General features: G+C 34.2%; 1 protein-coding gene across 1 annotated transcript in view; it reads right to left on the bottom strand.

Annotated features, from left to right (window-relative positions):
- Window positions 1–21,282, bottom strand: part of Aasdh (Aminoadipate-semialdehyde dehydrogenase) — a 98,362-nt gene that overhangs the window by 61,700 nt on the left and 15,380 nt on the right. The window contains exons 3-7 of the mRNA XM_089095111.1: window positions 20,956–21,219; window positions 18,402–18,952; window positions 16,484–16,840; window positions 7,199–7,461; window positions 509–759 (exon numbers count right to left, since the gene is read on the bottom strand). Coding sequence (XP_088951237.1) covers window positions 509–759; window positions 7,199–7,461; window positions 16,484–16,840; window positions 18,402–18,952; window positions 20,956–21,219 — 1,686 coding nt within the window. The remainder of the gene's footprint in view (window positions 1–508; window positions 760–7,198; window positions 7,462–16,483; window positions 16,841–18,401; window positions 18,953–20,955; window positions 21,220–21,282) is intronic.

Below are 21,282 nucleotides of genomic sequence, written 5' to 3'. Positions count from 1 at the left end.
AATGTTTGATGTGCGCAATTTTCCCATTCTGAGATTAAGGCTAAAGTCTTGGCATCCTATTATATAGGAATATACACTCACCTACTACAGTATAATACTGCTATATACATTGAATAGCTACAGTTATGAAACAATCAGCATTTCAAAAACAGCTTTTGAACTTGAGAGTACAATATTGCAAGCACAAAATTTTACACCTTAATCAAAATAATCAATTATAAAATAGATAACTCATGACGCTACAGAAACCACCTAGGCCAGCACAGCACAAAGTCGTGTCGGATTTTGACTTCCCATCGATCGAGGCTTCCCATGGAGTGGTAGCCCTGAACCAGAATACTAATTGACACTTATTTGCACTATAAAGCAATGTTATCTCTGAAGAACTCCCATTTTGTATATAGGCTAAATACAACATATTATGCGTAATAACCTATTAAACTACCTAGACTAGCGATAAATCTTCAAGTAATTGACGTGGATATGAGTCTTCAGAAAAACAACTTACTCATGTGTTTTCACCAGCAAAGGTGATGCGTCTACACATTTATTCATATTGCAGCTCCATTCCTTCATTATGGTCAGGGGACCGCTAGAATAATTTTCATCAAAAACTGCACAGTCATTCTTGCTTCGAAAAAATTCTAGAAATTGTCTTTCGCGTGGATTCGGTAGCAGGTTCGTCTTATACCAGGAAATTGCAGGCATGCTTCTGTCTGGTATGTTCTTCAACATCTGCATCAGGTAGTCAAAAAGGTCCTAGAAAAAATATGGTAGTATTCGATTTTGAACCTTCCCAAGAAATATATTTACGTGTACGCGTCTGTGAGCATGTACACCAAAAGGGACACGTTTAGATAAATTAGATTTTTTTCCATATTTAATTAAAATCTAATTCTGTTTGCAGCATGAAAATTGTTAAAAAAAAATGAATATGCATGGTCGTTAAAGTTAGACAAATACACATTTTAAAGTAAAAAATTGCAATTTTTGAAAACTTTTTTTTTAGCTAAAAATTAAAATATAATTTCCAATTTCTTATAGCATTTGGAATACATTCTTGCGACTTGAGATACTACTCAAGGTGGATTAGGGTCGAGCTGAGGCCCCATACCTCTCGTAAACTAGTTTCAAAATTATGGGAAACAAACCGTTCTTTTTTTTTCGCGAAATCTAATAGAATATATGAATTGTATGAGCTAACAGTCTGCATATACAAAACTTTCCAAAAAACTTACTTCGTCTGCCTTCTGCCTCTGAGAGCATTCAGTCGTCATAAATCAAAACTTAAGCTGCTATGCTTTATTCATTAGTGATAAAAAAGGATTTATGATTGTTTAGGTGAGGGCAAAATAGAAATATGACCATTTTTTACCCTTTTTTCAAACCCTTTTTAGGGCATATTAGCTTATATCTCATATATACATATTATCATATGTGACATATTAGCTCATATATCGAAAAACTTCAAAAATTGCTGAGTCGAATAGCAGAGATAATGAACAAAGAAGATTCATTTCAACTTAATATACCAGCCATCTGGTGACAAAAATTTATAGGTCATTTCATTTTTACTTATTAACTTGAGCATTGAGAATATCCTCAATCAGCTTATCTAATGTTCAAGTTCTTTATTATTACTTGCAGCAGGACCAGGCCTTTTCAACCTCACTTGGCATCTGAAATTAAGATTTTTTCGGGGGAATTTGTTTAAATGTAAGCTCCCAAGACTCACAGAGGCTGAGTTTGCAGAGTCGCACCCCTTACTCTCACCAATACCCTGGCGATAACAGGATTCAAACCCTCGTCCTGGAAGACATAGGATAATTCAGCGTGCCATCCACTCGGCTAGACTATTATTGCTAGATGTAATACCAAAGCTATTAGCTTAACATACCTAACGGGGAGACTCGCCCGAAGACTGGGAGATAACTGCCACAAACCAATAAACGAACACGAAGGAAACGGACGCAACCAAGATCAGTTTGATACTGTAGTCGTAAAAAAGGTATTACACGAAAGCGTAGACCTATGAACCATTAACTTGAAGATTTAGAATAGACCCTCTACAATAGACAATAGACCCTCTGCACTCATAGTAGCTCATAAAATTTTATAGACATAGGCAATAGTTCCACACTTCCATATTCTTGTAGTTATTCTGTCTACCTGTAAGTGGGTATGACCATGTGTTTACTACGGCTTGAAACACAGAATTATCAAGGAGTTCATCTACCAATTTCGTCTTCTCTGATGCCTAAAAGATAAGCTTGTCACGTATTATAAATTAATATATTCTCCCTTTACTTGGCTCCCATCTCTGGTGTATCTTTTATTTTGTTCATAAAAAAAGCAGGAAAAAGAAGAAGTATTACAAGCCAAGGCCGTATCCAGGGGGGCGAGTTAGGGGTTTTTACCCCCCTCCCCTAACAAAATGTTTGTCCGACTCGTAAAACGTGACAAAAATAAATACAAACGAATTGTTGATGCCTTTGTTTGTTTTTGCCCCCCACCACCAGGTTTGCCCCCCCCCCCCCCTGAAGTTTTTCATCGTTGAAGTTTGGCGCTCCGCATTTATATTTCAGTTCCATAGAATGGGATACGAAAGTTACTTTGAGAGAGCCAAAATTTTGGGGGAGTTCCAAGTTATATAGCATTTTGGCACCATCATAATATGATACAAAACTTACTTTGAACAAAACAAGATCCATATTTATTCCAAATTTTGATACGAATAATCAAAGGTAAAAATCGTTCGAAATAATTAAGGGTATAGAAATCTTAGCTGATAGAAAACGAGTGTTATATAGTCGAAGGGAACGAAGGGCTGAAAAAGAAATAAATTAAAACATATTGGTAGCAGATATTTTTAGATAACGGAAACGGAAAAGTAGAAATAACACGAGTGATACTAAAACAACACTATACACTTAGTTGGAGATTTGCCAGGATAGATACCAGCAAGTAAATTAACATTTTAAGGTTTCTCACAGGTTTTTTTTTTGAAACTGTTCAATGGGAAAAATATAGGACTGAAACGTATTCGGATGAATAATTGAACAGTAATTAATATAGAGAGAACAAGGGAAACACAGATTGATGTTAGGGCAGAAACAAGAACAAAGAATTTGAAACGACGCATTCCACCCACGTTCCTCCGACTCCGACGAAAGTTGACTCCGACTCCTTGTAAAGATTGTACTGTAGTAGAAGATTTTTAAAACTGAATCTTAGAAGTGTTGACAACTTCGTTATAATTATGTACACTTCCAAGATACCATAAATTTATTCCAAATAGTCACAAACGGCAATCCCGGCCTTCTTTACATTTTTTTTCCATTAGTTGCGAACCAGTTTAAGAATCAAGCTTCCTTAAATCAGGCAGATTTTGCTTCCAAAATTCCTCAAAAAGTTAAAAATTTACATAAAGCAAGCTTAGGGAAAGAAAAGGGACTTCCCAAGCTGGGGGAATATAAACATATTCTAAACAGAAGACTAAAATATGTTATTTATGATAGTATTTATGGTGTTAAATTTATCTCAGTGCCAAGTTTTATGCAGTGGCGGTTCTGGCCTCTCTTATGCCCGGGGCAAAATCTTGATTAGCGCCCGTCTCCTGTCTCCCAAAAAATTTGCAGGCCAAATTTTAACAAAATTTTCATTTATAAACAAAATTATTTTCAGTTTATTAATTAATTAATGATGTATTAATTTTCATTTATTATCTAAATTATTTAATTATTTTAATTTAATTATTAACTTTTCATAATTTTTATTTTTTAAATTTATTTTTATTTTAACAATTAAATAATAATTTATTAACTATTTTCATTTATTAACTGCATTCGCTACTTTATTTTGATGAAAATTAAATTTCAAAATTACAAATTTATTTTAACTGGTTAGACTAATTAGTTGAAATTTTGTGACAAAATTTCCCTAACACCACCGCTGGTTATGTGGAAATCCAGAAATTCCTTGATCATTTTGGTCACGGCCTAACTTTCCAGTCACTAAACTTGATTGAATTAGAATCCTAAGGTATCCCTCAATTATAGGACGCTGTTTACTTTTTTTTTTCGGCGTACTCATGGGTCTTTATTACTCTCCCATAAGCTCTCTTTAGATACTTCCCTTCAATAATATTGTCCCTGGAACAAACACATCTATTTCACAATAAGAAATAATTGCTTTTAGAGCTTTCTCTTAAGTGATTATAGACATAGATCACCTTCTAGTATACTACGAAGAGGACGTTTCCCCCACGGAAACGAAAAAATAGAAAACGTTTAGATCAAACTTTATCTGGAGTTTTGCGGACACAGGTAGAAAGGGGAGTATTATCTAGTTTTTTTTTTAACTAATTTTTTTTTGTAAGTTTTTGTCACAAGACAAAACTGTCCTTGCGTTATTATTTAGTTAATCCCCTTTTAATTGTTTTGACATTTTCTACAACCTTTTGGACATTTTTCCTGACTTATATTTGCTTATCTTTTTTCGTGCGTGATTTTTAAGTCTAGAGAGCCAATTCGGCCCACCTGGGCTTGTAATAACTACTTTTCAGAAATAAAATCTCATCTTGGGGGGGGGGGATATATTATTTAAAATATCAGACAAGGGTTGCAAAACAAGGAAGAACGTTTTAAAGAATTTATCACCTTGGGTGACTACAGGAGGAGAAAAGGTAAAGATTGAGCATTTGCTCCCCTCCCCCCCTTAAAAAATAGATAAAAACACAAAGTTAAGTAACATTTAAAATGAATATGACACTTTCTTGCTAAAAATAGAACCTTTTTTTTCTTACTGTTACACCCTTTAGCGAAATATTGCAGGTCCTCCCTCCCAAATAATTTCTATGGGTTCCCAGGCATGACCCTCAGTGAATAGATATTTCATGAAATCCCAATACATTTCCATTTACAAAAAAAAGAAAAAAGAAAAAAAAAAAAAAAAACGACAACGAGAAAAACTTTTGACTAAGCCAAAATTAACCAAATAAAGCCTGCGTCTTCACATCCGGCTTTCCATAATAGAATTGCACAGATTTCGTAAAAATTTCCTGGTATCATGGGTCTTGTGCTTACCTAGAAACGAATAATGAAACTTGCTTAAATGTGTTATTGTGCTGATTTGTTTTGTACGAGAGCATTTTAAAGAGTATATCACCTTCGTTAACCATGGGGAGGGACGGAGCTAAGGTTGGGCATTTGTACCCCTCCCCTTAAAAGACAAAAAACATATATAAAGCACAAAATTTTTCTTACTGTTATTTTTTATTATTTTTTTTTTTAATTTTTCTTACTGTTAAACCATTTAAGAATATAATCCAGGTCCTCTCTACTAGACAATTGCGAAGGGTTCCCAGGTAAAGCTCTCAGTTAATAATTTCTTAGGTTCTAAGAAATATAGTTCTTAGAACTATATTTAGTATACTATATTAGCTATATTTAGGCCTTTCCGTTAATAAGTAAAACGAAAAGCATAATTATATAACAACGGGTAAAATCTTTTACAAAGACAATGAACTAGATGAAATAATAGTGCCCAATTCAGTGGCATCTATTAAGGCCGGTGGGGGGGGGGGTATATGTACCTCAAAACAAAGTATATGCCTTCACTTAGATGTTGAAAAATACACTTTGTCCCCCTAAATTTTCATGAACTGAGGCCACTGGCCCAACTGTTTCGGCTCCAAATTCGTCTCCCTATTACATTACAGAGTTATATAAATAAAAAAAACTGTTAAGTGTGTCGTTTAAGCGTAAAATGGAGGAGTTATATTTAAGATTCAAACCCATTCCCAATAGTTTACTTTTAAAATAAGCAACAATTCCTTTTAATACTAACATAAAAGAAGAAAATAAGTAATTCGGGAATATGGCACACCAAATGTTCGTAATCCACTTTTTTATTTGTAAGTAAAATGAAAAGATAAAAATATACAACAAAGGGTAAAACTTTTAAATAAAACAATGAACAAAATGAAATGCTTAAATCCGAATATTTCTTTCAAAATACGCAATTAAACCTTTAACGACGAAAACTAAAGCCTAGAATTAAAAAAAAAAGAAAAAATAACCAATATATATATAAAGACAACTCTAAAAACAAAGAAAAACGCTCATCTGAACAAGTGATTAACACCCAAGTTCATGATACATCATTAAACACAACTACAGCTCAAAATGATATGTCAATCAAGGTGAACCAACATCAAATTTTGGTTTGCTAAAACCAAAAATAAGTTATTCTATACAAACTACTTTGAATGTTTTTCCTTTTCAAATCACTTTTATTATTAAGCAAAAAACCGCACAGATAGCTGAGTTTAAGCATCTATTGCATATATTTGTGTTTATGTATGTCAATATTTACAGATTATCTTGATTTACAATTTATCTACTATTACATATAATTTCATATAGTATAGCTGACGTCTAATTTCAGAGGTAATTAGTCCGTTAACATGTAATGCACAGATTAAATACAATTATTATTTCTATTTAATTTTTTATAATTTCTATTACATTGTTTCACATTGAAAAAGTTTGAAAGAGTGGGAAAATTAGTCAACGAACCAAGATTAGAATATTGGAACATTGATGACAATGGTCAAGTATGATTCCGAAGTCTGGGCGCTCCAAGGACAGAGGAGGATTTGTTAGATGTTTTCCAGAGATATTACCAACGGATTGTTTTGGGTAATGACCGTATTTCAAACAGTAAAATGTGGTTCATCACCGCTTTCTAAGGCTATAATGAGAGAAAGGTTGAGAATACTATTGCACGTTTTGCGGATGACAGATTGCTAAAGATCATTCTTTTCGGTCAACAGTCTAGGTCAACAAACTGAAAGCAGGTCGTCTCCAAATGGGATAGGAGGATGTCGTAAGGAAATATTTAAAAGAAATTGGAACTTCTTGGGAGGGCGTACAGAGGGAGGCTTTCAATAGATCTAGATGGAGGAGGAGCATGTGTAAATGTGTTGGCCTCAGGCGGCTTCGTGCTGCAGTGAGTTGTTAGCAGTAGTAGTATTTTTTATAATTAGCTTTAAGTTTTTTTCACTAATATGCTAGATGATGTTAATGATATTCCTCTCACACACTAACTCGACTTTCCAGTCTTACTAGTTTTCTACAGCCTTTAGTTCCAGTTTCAAACTCTTTGAACGTCATTTTAGTACTACAGACCAACTTACCTTAAAGGATTTATTTATTAAAATATCAAGAAACTCTGAACAAGATTGACCTATAAATTCTTCGGTCACTGTTGCAAGCTGGACGCAGCTTATTGAATTACCCCCAACCAAAATAAAGTTGTCTTCCATTTTGGGCGGTATATCGTTCCGAGAATAGAGACACCAATGGGTTTGCAGGAAACTTTTTAACTCGTCACTGGATGGCACGACTAAGCTTTTATGCGATTCCATGACTTGATGCAATGCTTTCATATCAAGTTTTCCTTGAAAGTAATTACAGTTATTAATAACAATAAAAAAGCATCTATTAGATGTCAGCTAACGGGGAACTAGATGAGATGTAAAAATAAAAACATTGAGGCCCATTCATTGTGAACAAAAAAATACTCTATGATCTTAAATTTCAACCAAAAATCCAGGGTTCAACAGGCAAACTGCAAAATATCCTGTATTGAAAAAATGAAGTTAATGACATCATAAGAAAAATGATGCTTTGGCGAACGTTTTCACAACATTTTGTTTGATAATGATAACACTGATCTGAAAATAATTAAAAGTCTCGTTGTAATTTCTTTTTATTTTTGTCGATTCGATATCCATATTTGAGTTACGACCTTTCTAATTCGAATAAAGCAAGCAAAATTAAAAGAAAGTAAAATAATAAAAAATTACTGCTTGGCTGCCCTGATTCCAAGAGCAATGCTCCTGAAATATTCTACTGACCCATCCAAATCTGAAAATTACCCTTGCACATTCCTCCCAGAATAAACTGCATTTTTCATAGTTAGTCTGGCATTAATTGTAACTAATCACAAGTAACTACAGCAAAATCCCACCAAAATTTTAGTGGCCCCTCATGGAGCACCATGCAGTCTCTCAGGTTGGTTACACCCCCCCCCCCCAGAAGAGATGCCGAAGGAGACCTGAAGGCTACATTGAAAAATGTAAGATACATTTATAAGATTATTATTCCTAATTTACTTAACGTTTGGACGATGTAGTTTTAAGATTAGTCAATTTTTTCTTAGCTCCTTTTATATTTTTTGGGGAGAATGAGATCTTTTTAACCGGCTTCCATCAATATACCTTTGTATTATTATTATTGAACATCTAAATTTACTCAGTGTCTTAAAAGTAAATTCTTGTTCCACAAAGACAAAAAAAGGTGCTGGAGGTGCTTTATCGTCCATTTATCAAACGCTTAAACAATACTAGTTCTTTTCATATTATTCTTTTTGAGTGTTATCTTTATAGCCTTTATTAATGTGTTTGGGTTTTATTCAGTCTTTTTTTTTTAACTAGATATCTGACAACACATGTATTTGTTCGAAATCCCACAGTCATTTTTAACCTTTTTTAAAATAAAATGCAAGTTCGACGATTTTCTCGGTAAGTTCATTTTTAAAATAAACTTTTATCTATATCTATATCCTCTTAGGGTTTCCTCAGAACCCTAAGGTTTCGCAGAAAGTTCAAAAGGATGCATACAGAGATTAAAACTCCTTTTGAAGAATTGTACAATGACTATCTGGGATTAATCCTACCATGTGACAATTAATGGTCGTTAAACGAGCATTTTTCTAAATTTCCCAGCTCATAAGTTTATGCATGAAGTATTAGAGGAAGCAAGGTTGCAACCAGCATGTGGGTATGCAAAGGAAGGGAGGTTTTTGTCCTACCCCTCTCAGGATATAATAATATTTAATGAATTTCCCATTTTGTTCTGTATTTTTTTATATATATATTTTGTTTATAATATGTGTTTTTTTTTCAATTTGCCCCTCCCCCTTTCGAAATACAAGCCTTCATACGTAAGATTCCGAAGAGCTTCTTCATGATGTTAAAATCAGTACAAATGAATTTGCAATGCGTAGGCATGGATTCAGGGGTGTTTCCAAGCCCTCCTGTCATGATCTAAAAATTTAATGGATTTTTCTATGATTTTCTATATATTTCGTATACCCGAATTTATCAAGGTTTTGCGTTTTTTTTATTTACATTCACCTCATCCACTTCACGCTTTCCGAAACAAGGATTACTCACAAATTAAAATTTATGATTAGAAACTTCACGACTGAATCTATAGTATATATTTTTGTAATTTCGTCCCTATACTATTTCTAGTATAAGAAACGCAACTGGTAAAAATTGTAGAGTAGTATCAATGGCCCAGTAAAAATACAACGTTTGTAGCATTAAAATGTCGAAAAATTCACTTAATAATATATCCAAAAGCGCTCGAAATTGCATGTGCAGAAATACCCCTGTTCACGGAAAATAGGGGAAAAATATCGAATTATGAGAAAATAGCTTAGAGTGGAAATAGGGGACTAAATGATGGAATTTTTCAATTCTGATGTAATTTTCGGTCTCCCCAGACAAGATGAATATCATCAGCGATCTCTTCCAATTTTTCATCCCCCCCCCCCCCTGACCTCACTTAGGGTTTAAACGGGATACTAAATAATATAATTTTCCAATTCCGATGCTGTTTTCGGTCTCCCTGAACTGAAATTACAGGAAAAAATCGTTCAATCCAAAAAATATTGCAGATTAAAATGCGAGGTTACCCCCTCTTTTCCCTCAAAAAATTATCTTTTAACAAGGGGGATTTCGACTGATTTTGGATATATTATTCCGCGATTTTTTCTGAAAATTTTTGTGCGAATATTGCACAAACTGAAATCCCAGTCTTCCAACTCCCTCTGACCTCGCTTAGGGTGGAAATGGGGTACTTAGTGACGGAATTTTCCAATCCTGATGTCATTTTCTGTCTCCCCAGATTTGAATTAATAGGAAACAACCTTTCAATCTGGAAAATATAGCAGAAATTAAAATTCGACATTTTCCCTTTCCCCTTTTTTCCCTGAAAAGGGAGTTTTTCCCCAGGGGCAATTTCCAGCAATTTAGGATATATTATTAAGCAAAATATTTTGAACATTACTGTTGTTCACATACCGAGGTCTGGCCTTTTTTTTTGTAGTTTTACTAGACTACGAATCAAAATGTCTTTATGACGGTAAATCAAGAGTTGAAGCTCTTAAGAAATTAAGACATGGTGGAACATTGAGGACTCACGAACGTTGATATGGCTCAAAAGGATCATAAGGTCATAAGTTCTAAATTTAGAATTTCGGAAAACCTTATTTCAAAGTTTTCCGAAATACGTTTAATCAAATTATACACCCTAGAAAGGCCTTGGTGCCATTTCTTGGCACCAGGTCTTGGCACCAGGTCTTGGTTCTCCATTATGGCTCAAGCAGTTTTCCAAGCAAAAGATCGATTGAGAATCAGGCTAATGAGACAAAAATAAAGAATAGTAAAAACATTCCCTTTTCAAACTTGACAACAGTGCTTTTGAACTGGTTTGGAAGATTTCCATTTTAGGGCTTACCAAAGAAAAGGCCTATAAAGGTACACAGATTCATTTCGGTACATAAAGTTTTGATGTAATATGAAACAAGATGCCGAACCATATTTTATGCCAACCATTGTCTTTCTCTCCGGTCTTTTTTTTTTACGCCAGTCTGTCTCCACAAATGCGCCTAATGAATAACAAAAACTCTCTATTGCAAAAAATAACTGAATTTCCGAAAAAGTTTCATATGCTCCCCATGGCCTTAGCCACAATGGTATATCTAACATTTTCTTAGCTCTATAGGAGAGTGAAATAAGGTTTGTGAGAACCGTTTTTTTTATATTCTTTTCAGGATTCAAGGAAACAAGAACCCATGAAGGATGCAACATTTAACTAAATAATGGGGCTTCATTTTGGTATATGGTACAAAAACATTGCTGGTAGTGCTTGAGTTGGAAATATTATGGACATGAATCAGGGGATGAAGTACCCCACCGTGAAACACGAAGACATATAAACGACGTATTAAAACAGGAAAAATGAGAAATACCCAAATTAGATCATGGTAAAAGCAAGACTTGCCAGGGCTTGATCCCCCTGGGAAACTTCCTGATGGTACTGTTGAGATTTGTCAAGATGTTTTATCCTACTCATGGCGAGTCTTTCCTGCGTACATTGAGCAAATGCGTCCAATTATTGCCAAAGCTCCACTAGAAGACTCTTAGCAAAGAAGAATTGATTTTCAAAGGTGTTCAGATTTGGGCGTTGGGCAAGATTACATTAAGATGAACTATACTCATAATTCGTTTTGGAAAAATGTTAGGAACTTGAAATAATGTAAACATGACAACGAAACATTTAATTTGTCTGTTACGATAACCTTGGTCATAAAAAGTGAATTTTGCCGTTAATGAATTCCCTAGGAAACATTCCTCTCAGAGAGGAAATTAACAATGAAGGGGTTACTGTAAAAGTATGGGAAAAATACAGACAGCTAACAACTGTAAAAACAAGCTAAAAGTATCAAATAAGGATCTTAACGTCACCACTTCAGTGCATTTAAATTTTAATTCAATTAACATTTAGTAAAAACATGTGTTAGATATAATTTTCGTTAAATTTTCGTCAAAGCAAAAAAGAGTTGTCAATTATTTTTGTTTTTAATTTAAATGTGTATCTGATTTCAAGATAATCCATTCTTCATATAACTTTGTTGGAAAATTGCGTATGACAATGCACTTTATAAAAAAAAAAATTAATTTATTATTCATACAATTTACAAATAAAAAATAATAATTTATATTATTCGTTAAGCTGATTCGTTAAACGAATTGATTTTTTGCATCTGATATTCAAAGAAAGAAAAAGAAAATTTAAGAGTTTGGGCAAAATATCTGTTACATGAATAAAGTTAAAATTTTATTCAGTAGACGTAATTGGATAAAAACCCCTCCGAGCTAGCAGCTAAAGAAATAATTTTCTTTAGCTGCTACCTACACCTATCTTTAGCTGCTACCTACACGTCCTACACCTAACGATCAGCAAAGTTATTTTCTATTGGGTATTTATGTTATACCTAGATAAGACGATATTAATGTAAAGAAGGGATGATATTCGCGACTAGCCCTGTTTCAACAGCGAATATCCAATAGGAAGCGAATCTGGCTTAAAGACGGCCTTGAGGAAACTATGGCGAAAACTGACTGAAAAATAAACTATTTAAAACTTAGCCATGCTTTCATTGTCCTAACCAACTTCAACTTCATACGATAAATCTTGCACTCGGGCCTTTGTCACTAAAATACCGTTACTATCAGTCAGTATAAGGTAAAGCGTGGTTTTGATGCCACCATTTACCACATGGCCGTTTGCCACACAAAAAGAACAATTAATACCTCGTACAAATTTCCATAAGAAAAGTAATGTATCTAAAATAAAGCAGCTACTCTTATACATCAGACTGCATGTTTATTTGCCCTTTTCAGGAGAAGTTGAGTAAGTGCCGTCGAAACATATGATCAATCAACGCTCACCTCGATGTAGTGGGACCAGAGCCACTCTGGGTGTACCCTGACTGGTTACCTTTTTTAACATCACATCGTCAACCTTGCCTTAAAAAGCGAATGAAAACAGGGTTTTGCTGACTGTAGAGTATACAAATGCAAAAGAACTCATTTTCAGGCTTAATGCATTGCAGACAGTTTCATTGAGTATTTCAATTACATAGTCACTGGGGAGGGGAATTAACCTTAATTTTTACGAATTTCTTGTTAGGAGTAGGAGTGATTTTCTTGTGAATTCCTTGTTAGGAGGAGGAGGAGTAGGAGTGATACAGAGTTAGGAGTGATTCGCCCCTTAAACCACAAAAAGCTTAGAAAGTAGATTTTAGGTAAGAGCAAAGTGCAGTGAATTAATTAACCAAAGTTGAGAATCCACCATGAATAAAGGCAAGGTCCATGTGCATACAAAAGTTTAAACAATAAACCCGACATGAATAAATCCTGAAACTAAAACAACTTGTACATTTTCTAGAATAAACAAAAATGTGTTACTAGCACTATTACTTTCGTACGACTACTCCAGTGAAATGTCTTGCCATCTTAGTTTTGTCGTTCCGAATAATGTGTGAAACGATTCCAACTAAATCCAAAGAAAGAAATGAGCCAAAAAGATTGCCTAAATGACACCTAAATCTAAACACCCTTCTCCCCATTATTTTCTGGTTCCTTAAAGATAAAATTAAACAAAGTTTTCCTTCTTGGCTTGGAGTATCAAATCCAAGGTGAGCTGGAAATTAAAAGTGACTTGTAATATGATGAGAAAAATCACTATTATCCTAGAGGCGCCATTCAATGAAAGCTGGGAGGGGGGTGGGGCAAAATGTAATTTTCAAAATCTAGGGCGGTGCAATTTCGTTGGTTTTTTTTTCGATTTTTTCAATGAAAATACCAAAGAAAGTATTTTCATACTCCTTTGTCAATTGGATTATAATGAGAAAAGTCACTATTACCCAGTGGTGTAAATTCACGGAAATTGGGCGGGGATGGGGAAAAAATTTTAAATCTAAAAAGGGAGCTATTTTGTTGCTGTGTTTATTATATTTTTCAATGAAAATGCAAAAACAGTGTTTTTCATACTCTTCTGTCCATTATTTTCTTTTCGGTTAAAGATGAAAGATAATGAAAAGCCTTGGAGTGTCAAAATCAAATGTGTTGAATAATAAGAGATGGAATTTAGTCTTGAATTGAAACATGATAAGAAAATCTACCATTACCCAGTGACATCAATTCACGGTAGTTGGGTGAAGGGGGGGGGGGTTGGTAAAAAATACATTTTTTAAATCAAGAAAGGGGGCTGTTTTATTGCTGCTTTTTTCAATGAATATACCAAAACAGATCGACCACAAAGAAGTGCTCACAAGAATCGGCCAAGCCAATGGGGCCTTCAATAGATTACCGAAAGGTTGGCAGTCCCAAAGCTTCTCTATACGGCTAAAGCTACGAATCTTCAATAGCAATGTCATGCCAGTGCTGTTTTACGCAGCCGAAACCTGACACCTGAACCAGGAACAAGAGAGAAGAATACTTGCTTTCGAAACCTCGATGTCTTAGAAGAATCCTCAACATCCGTTGGCAGCAGAGAATAACAAACCAATCCATCCGCGACAAGACATGTCAGCCTCTTGTGACATATATCATAAGAGTTCGCCGATGGAGATACCTTGGCCACGTACTACATATGCACAATCTCCGACTGACAAATGCAGCACTCCATTGGCAACCATCAGGTTCACGCCGCAGTGGCAGATCCAGAAACACCCTGCATCGAACGTACCAGACAGATCTCCGTAGACTGCACGCATCATTCCAACCTCAGTGGGAGGACATACTGGCAGCAGCAAACCTGCGAGAAGATTGGCGGCTTCTTTTTGATACCCTGGGCGCCTCTGGAGGCACAGGCGGATCTAAAGTCTAAGGTCTAATATACCAAAAACCAATTTTCAATGAAAATCCCAAAATAAGGTATTTCAAAATCTAGGTGGGGCAAAAACACCTGTGGGCAGGGTTTGGAGGCTCCCATAGAGTTGGAGATACATACCACCGAATACTGAACACTCAAATAGAAGCATGATTTAAAAATTTCTAACCGATGAAGCCATTTTATGATGTGGAACTAAAGAATCGATAAAACTAATGGATATAGAACTAATGAAACAATGCAAATTGATAACAGAGTGCTGCAAAAGATTTTATTCGACTGCAGTTAGGACTGAAAAACTGTTGGTCTACAAGGAAAACCGTAGCGGTGAACACGCTGATAACAACAGCGATTTAAAACCCCTTGTTCGACCTAAAATTAGCCCAAATTACTGAAACGAAGGTAAAATTGTTTGGCTAACAATGATATTTCTAGAGGTTTCTATAATTCAGATCTAATGAACCGACTTAATAATTTAGAACTAATGAATCGATAAAGGAGGATTGCCAACAAATTTTTTTTAAATTGTAATTAGGACAAAAAAACTGTTGATATATAGGAACTTTTGAAGCGAAAGCTCTAACAAAGACAACGATTTAAAATACTTGGTTCAAATTGAAATTGAAACCGAATAAAAAAACCACATAGCGAAGAATTATAGCTCTTTCTACAGACTTCGAAAAGGTATGATGTCTTTCTATAAACAAAATTTAATTTGGGATAGAAATACTGTCGTGGGTTGATAAAACTAAAAAAATTCGAGAATGTAGCGAAACCAAACTTAAATCAAATTTTCTAAAATTTACGTATCAAATTTACTCAAGTTTGTAAGCAGTCAAATCACATATTTTGCTATAAGTCGTCAAAAAAATCCATGTACAGATACATCAAATTAAAAAGTTATACTTCCTGGGTGTTCTTCTCTTCGTTTTGATCCAAAAAATTGGAGTTTTCGACATTATATTTAAGAGACGGCTTGCCTGTACATACTTAGAGCTCCCAAATTTTTCAAAATAAAAGTTTTTATTTTGACAGATTTTCTTCCAACATAGTAAAAGAAATATCTTTTTTGACGTTGATTAAATATAAATTCACTTTATTAGGCTAAATTCATGACAAAATTTAAATTTTCATGAGAAAGATCTGTAAAAAAATGCACGTTTTCAAAAGTATTTTTTAATAGAATTAACAGAAAGAACTTAAATCTTTTCCAAATACAAAAAAAAAGAAGAAAATGAAAGAAAATATTTTAAAAAGAATTTATTATTTTGAAGCTAGTAAGAAAACTTTTTTTCTTGTCTAAAACTTGGTATACTTTTCTTTTATTTGAGTGGGGCCTAAGGGACAAAATAGGGTGCCAATTTTTGTTTTCATAAATAAAAACTTTTTGGGATATCCTTTTTAAGATAAAATTTTTTGATTAAACTCTTTGATTAAATCTCGCATCACATATTTTACTTTTAGTCATTGAAGCATCAAACATTAAGATGTACCAAATAAAAGTCAATTTTTGGAAAACTATGAAAAACTCCAGTTTTCCTTTTCATTTGTATAAAAATGTTGGAGTTCTGCAGACTCTAGATATGAGGTAGGGCTTTTCTGTTCATACCTGAACTTTCTAAATTACACAAGAACTTTTTTTATTTTGACATATTTTCTTTTCAAATTTCCTTTTTGACATAGGCTGAAAATATATACGCTTTATTAACTTGAGTTTTCCTCCAAAAAAGGGTTTCCATGTGAAAGATTTGTAGGAAAAATCCACTATTCAAAAGTATATTCTAATAGAATCTACAAAAAATTATCTTAAAAGACATACCCACTCTCCTTTTCTTTACAGATGATTAAGTCATTTTATTAATTTTGTTTGCAAAAAATGGAAAAAAATTATTTTATATTCTTTTTTATCAGCACAATAGTTTAATAATAATATCATATTAACTACTTGCCATGTGCTGTTCGCGGGAAATTTCGGAGCTGCAAAATGTGATCAGGAACATGATAGGAATCTAATTTCCCAAGTAATATCCGCATGAATTCTTTTTTATCCGTGTTTTCATTGATAAGCAAATAGAGTTTTCCACCATAAATCAATCCAACAGCAAATTGGACAAGTCCTGTTTCCAAAGCAAGGCTCTCTAACTTGGTTATGCTAACCTTTCTTCCAAATCGTTTTATGACTTCGTCATTTCTTCCACGGAAATACAATTTGCCGTTAATCAGCTCTCCGACATCACCTGTCGCACGAGAGGAAGGCACTTCTTCAACATCTTCATCATCAATGAAGCAAAGACGATTTGTGCTCTCTGAAGAAAGAGACGAACAGAAAATTTATGCCAGAATGTTCTGACAACAAAAACGATGATATCAAAACGAACAACAAACTGATCAAAGAAGAAAAAATCAAAGAAGAAGAAAATGAACTTAATCATAACTATAAAGTAGAGGCGAATAGCTCAAGGAAAAAAGTTCAGCTACACAGACTCTAACATAGGGGCTAACATTCTGCATCAACCAGTTTTAAGTAAATTACCCTTTGAATTTCGTTTTATTTTTTTTTTATTTTTAGGACCAAACGTTAAAATGCACTGCAAGATTCAATGCTAGGAATAAAAAATGGGGTTTTTCGTCAGGGCTGATGGACCTGAAACTTCAAAGCGACTTTTTTAATCCTTGGCCGCATTAGTATGCTCATATATAACTAAGCCTAAAAAAACAACAACAGGAAACAAACGCATATTATGTATACTAATAGACAAGCAATAATTTAAGCGTTTTAGACGAGAAGTGGCTGATTCAGTTTTTATAACTCATATAAGCCCTGGAAATCCAGGTCTTATTGATTTGTATTATAACGTTAATGCGGAAATCCAGGACTAAGTCCTGAAGTCGTGTAATAGTTTCCTGGAAATCATATATAATTTTTGATTAGACAAATTTATATCGCAGCAGATAACACAGCTTAAAATGCTGAAAATACCCCCCCCCCTGGTATATCCACAACTGTTAAATTGGGCATATTTTTAAATTCCGTTCTTTAGCAAGTACATGTAATTTCGGTTTTATGGCACAGATTCACAAACACTACTCTTTAGCTGTGAAGCCTTTATATCTCCTTTTAAAAATGCATTGAACTGATGTGGGAGTCCCATTATTAAATCGGCTTCTTATTAATTTAAAAGGTAAGTAAAAGCTCATTCAGTAGGACTCTTTTTCATTGAAATAGGTATTTTCCGAGCACACCATTAGAAAGTGTTCATTCAAACAGCCTACTGAAGCCTGTGGGTTCGAAACCTGGCAAGACATTTCAGTGATTTTTTTTTCTACAAAATTCATGGCATCGGGCTGCTAAAAATTTCGGCCTTGATGTGTCAATAGTCAACCAGGTTGTCTCCCAATAGTTGTGTCTGTTGAATTTCCTTTTAAAGGAACCAATGCATGGGCAAAAAAAAAAAACAAAAAAAACTAATTTTTCGAATTGAAAATGAACATTAAACAATGGATCTTGAAAGCTAATGTAAGAGTAATTCTGCTTGGTTTTAACAGTTATCACCTCTACTACAATTCTTAGCATTTTTTCTCTTCTTTTCGTCCAATTTAGCTTGTTAGGTTCATTACCATAGGCTTATAGCGTTCATTGTCCGTTTTTTTTATATTCAATAAAATAAAACAGTTAGGATTAAACACCCGGATACTATATATATCCTTTTTAACCTACGGTAGGCTGCTGTGTTAATTTCAAAATAATTGCATGCTTTTTTCAAGTCTGTACTAATATAACATAGCTGCGAAGATAAACCCATAGCTAAGAATTTATGCGAGCAAAGAAATATATCACAGTTCTTTGTTAGTTTCTCTCCAGCTTACCGATAAAAATTTCTCCAAAACCTTGGCAGATTTCTTCTCCATTATTACCTCGCAGACAGAGGATAGTTTCCGAAAGCCCCTTTCCAAGGGACACTTCATTGTGCAGCTTCCTCCTTTTCACTTCTCTCCGACCACTTTCAAAGCACAGCTTTTCGATTGAGGCCCAGCAAGACATTTCAGTTATACCATATAAATTGAAAATACTAACCCTTCCTTCTAGAATGGAACTAAATCTCATAAAATCAAAACTCGGGAATGCTTCCCCTCCTAAAGCTAGAATTCTAAGGGTGCTTTTATCAAAAAATACTAACGATTTTAGAAAAGTCTCGGGAAAGGATAGGAACAATGTAGGAGTACACTGAATAATTGACGTCCCGTATTTGCGAAATAATATTTGAACTAGTTGAGATGGATTCAACTTTATTATTTCAGGTAAAATAATAAGAGTGGATTTAGTGTACAACGAGAGGTAAATATCAATGGCTGCTGGGTCGAAAGACAATGGAGCGGCAAGAAATATAACATCTTTCCCAGTTACATTGTATATAGACCTGAAAAAAAAGTTGAATACCTCAGATACAGGATTGCCAAATATTTTTTCAAAAATAATTTATATTTTTTTCTAAAATTATGAGCGAGGATTCAATGTATGAGCTAGGTATACGTCAATAAACACCTGGATAAAAAGACAGTACGGGAGCAAGAAATATATCGTTTTTTTTTCAGTTACTTTGAATATGTTAAAAAAAGCAAGGCTGCCACAAATACAGGGTTGCAATCACATGTTTTTTGGTTTTTAGGGTTGGCTATATCCGTTAAAATAGGTACGGATTTACCATATGTACCAAATCGGTAATATGCTCTCACTCAACTCTGACGTGGTAATATTCTTTAAAATAAGCCAGGATTAACTGTTTTTTTACTGAAATTGGAAGTCTTTAAAAAGCATCAACAAATTTTTATGTGAAATTTAGTCACGAAAATAAATTTTGGACTTCTAATATATTAAAATCTTTGCCATTTTAAATCAATATTTTCGATTATTTGGAAGATAAAGAAGTATCTGAAAAAAACTATATCTTTTGCTAACCCCTATTATTTTCCTTTTGCTTATATTTACCTTTCATTAAGCAGCAAGTACTAGCTTATAACGTTATTGAACTGACAAAATTCAGCCCATGGGCGTGGGGAAGGGGTGGGGGGGGGCAGGAGGCAGCTGCCCCCCTAGAACTTTAAATTTACACTAGATATGGCTGAAAAGCAGAAGGTTGAAAAAGCAGACGGTTAAAAAAGCAGTTGATAAACGGTAGATGGTTGAAAAAGCTAGAAATAAATAACTGGAATGACAGAATAAAACTCAAACAAGTACCAATTATCCATAATGTCTTGGAAAAAGTCGGTTCTAATCCAAGAAGATTGATGCTGAAGCTTATTGATGATTTTTGGTGATTACTTATTAATAAAGATTTCATAAGTATGATGGAAGTTGCTGGCAATGTAAGGTTTTGTGAACTGCCAATATAGCTTCAGCTCCCACTCCCCCTCCCCGCCCTTCGTCATAGAATCGGCTACCTCCCCCCTAGACAAGAAGCAACGTACGACTATGATTCAGCCCCATCCCCATAGGGTACATAATAATTGGTAGCGTCTTTAAGTTTGTTTTTTTTTAATTTAGATACACCAACACAAACCTGTATGAGTGCATATAATTAATTTGATGAATAAAATTGAAAAATGAAGCCTAAAGACACTATTAGTTATTATAGTCCTCACAATTTTTTAGACGTTTTTTGTTTTTATTTACTCTTTTTTGACAACATCTCTGATATTTATAACATTATTTTGAAACCTTTTTGAATTTGAAAGCCAACTTTATTTAACAATTGCAGATTCCAACAGGTTACATAGCTTACAGGTAACAATTACAGATTGTAACATCAGTGCACGGATACATGAGTGTTTATAAAGCTTTTTTCAGCCGTTCTATAGAACATTTTTAGCTAAAAAGCTCATTTTTGTGGAGTTAAGACGTCCCTCCTTTAAAACAGGAGTTTCAAATGGCAACGTATGACACGATTTCTTTGAGTTCAAGACAATTTATCTGGAACAACTTACGTGCTACGTGCTCTAGAGCAGAGCTCGTAAAGTTGGGTACATAAATGGTAGGGCATAGAAAAAACAAAACATCTCGTCACAAAAATAATAATAATAGCAAAAATTAAAAAAATGCTGGGTAGGAGGGCGTGGGACGCCATCCAACAAGGGGACACAAAAACAAAACACAAAGAAAATAAGTCATAAGTCATTTGGCCGCACAAGCGATAAAGCTTTTTGGCAAATTTTCTTACTTTTGTCTTGTTTTTTTTTGTGTTTTTAAAAATAAATTCTCTCTCTCTCTCATACCTAATCTGACACTAATATAGCGCAGTACTTCCTCAAAAATCTTGTAGACTATTAAAGAGGAAGTGAGAGTACACAATAAACTTCAAAAGGCTGCAGACATGGAAAAGGGTTGGGAACCCATGCTTTGGAAAAAAAAATAATACAGGCTTACTTCAAGTCCTTTATGTTTGGCAAGATGGAATTGTAGGTTACACGAACAATTTTAGATTTTCCAGCAGTTCCAGACGTAGAAACAACATAAGCGATATTTTCATAGCTTTTACAATCACTTCCATTTGCTGTTATGGTGATATAAAGTCTGATGCCAAGGATTTCCAATTCCAAATCCCTTTTAGTTATGGGGTAGTCATACACTGTTGCACAGTTAAAAGATGGGTTTGAGATCGAGCACCATGCTCGGCCTGACAGATTAATCCTGCAAGGTAAATTGACTTACCACTCAAATTACATGGATTCAAATTATGATCTTGGCGAGTAC

The sequence above is a fragment of the Artemia sp. Qi Xiang Cuo genome, chromosome 10, assembly GCF_049724085.1.
Source record: "Artemia sp. Qi Xiang Cuo chromosome 10, ASM4972408v1, whole genome shotgun sequence".
In the NCBI taxonomy this organism is placed as follows: domain Eukaryota; kingdom Metazoa; phylum Arthropoda; class Branchiopoda; order Anostraca; family Artemiidae; genus Artemia; species Artemia sp. Qi Xiang Cuo.
The sequence above is the reverse complement of the archived record's forward strand: the minus strand, read 5'-3'. Positions and strand labels throughout refer to the sequence as shown.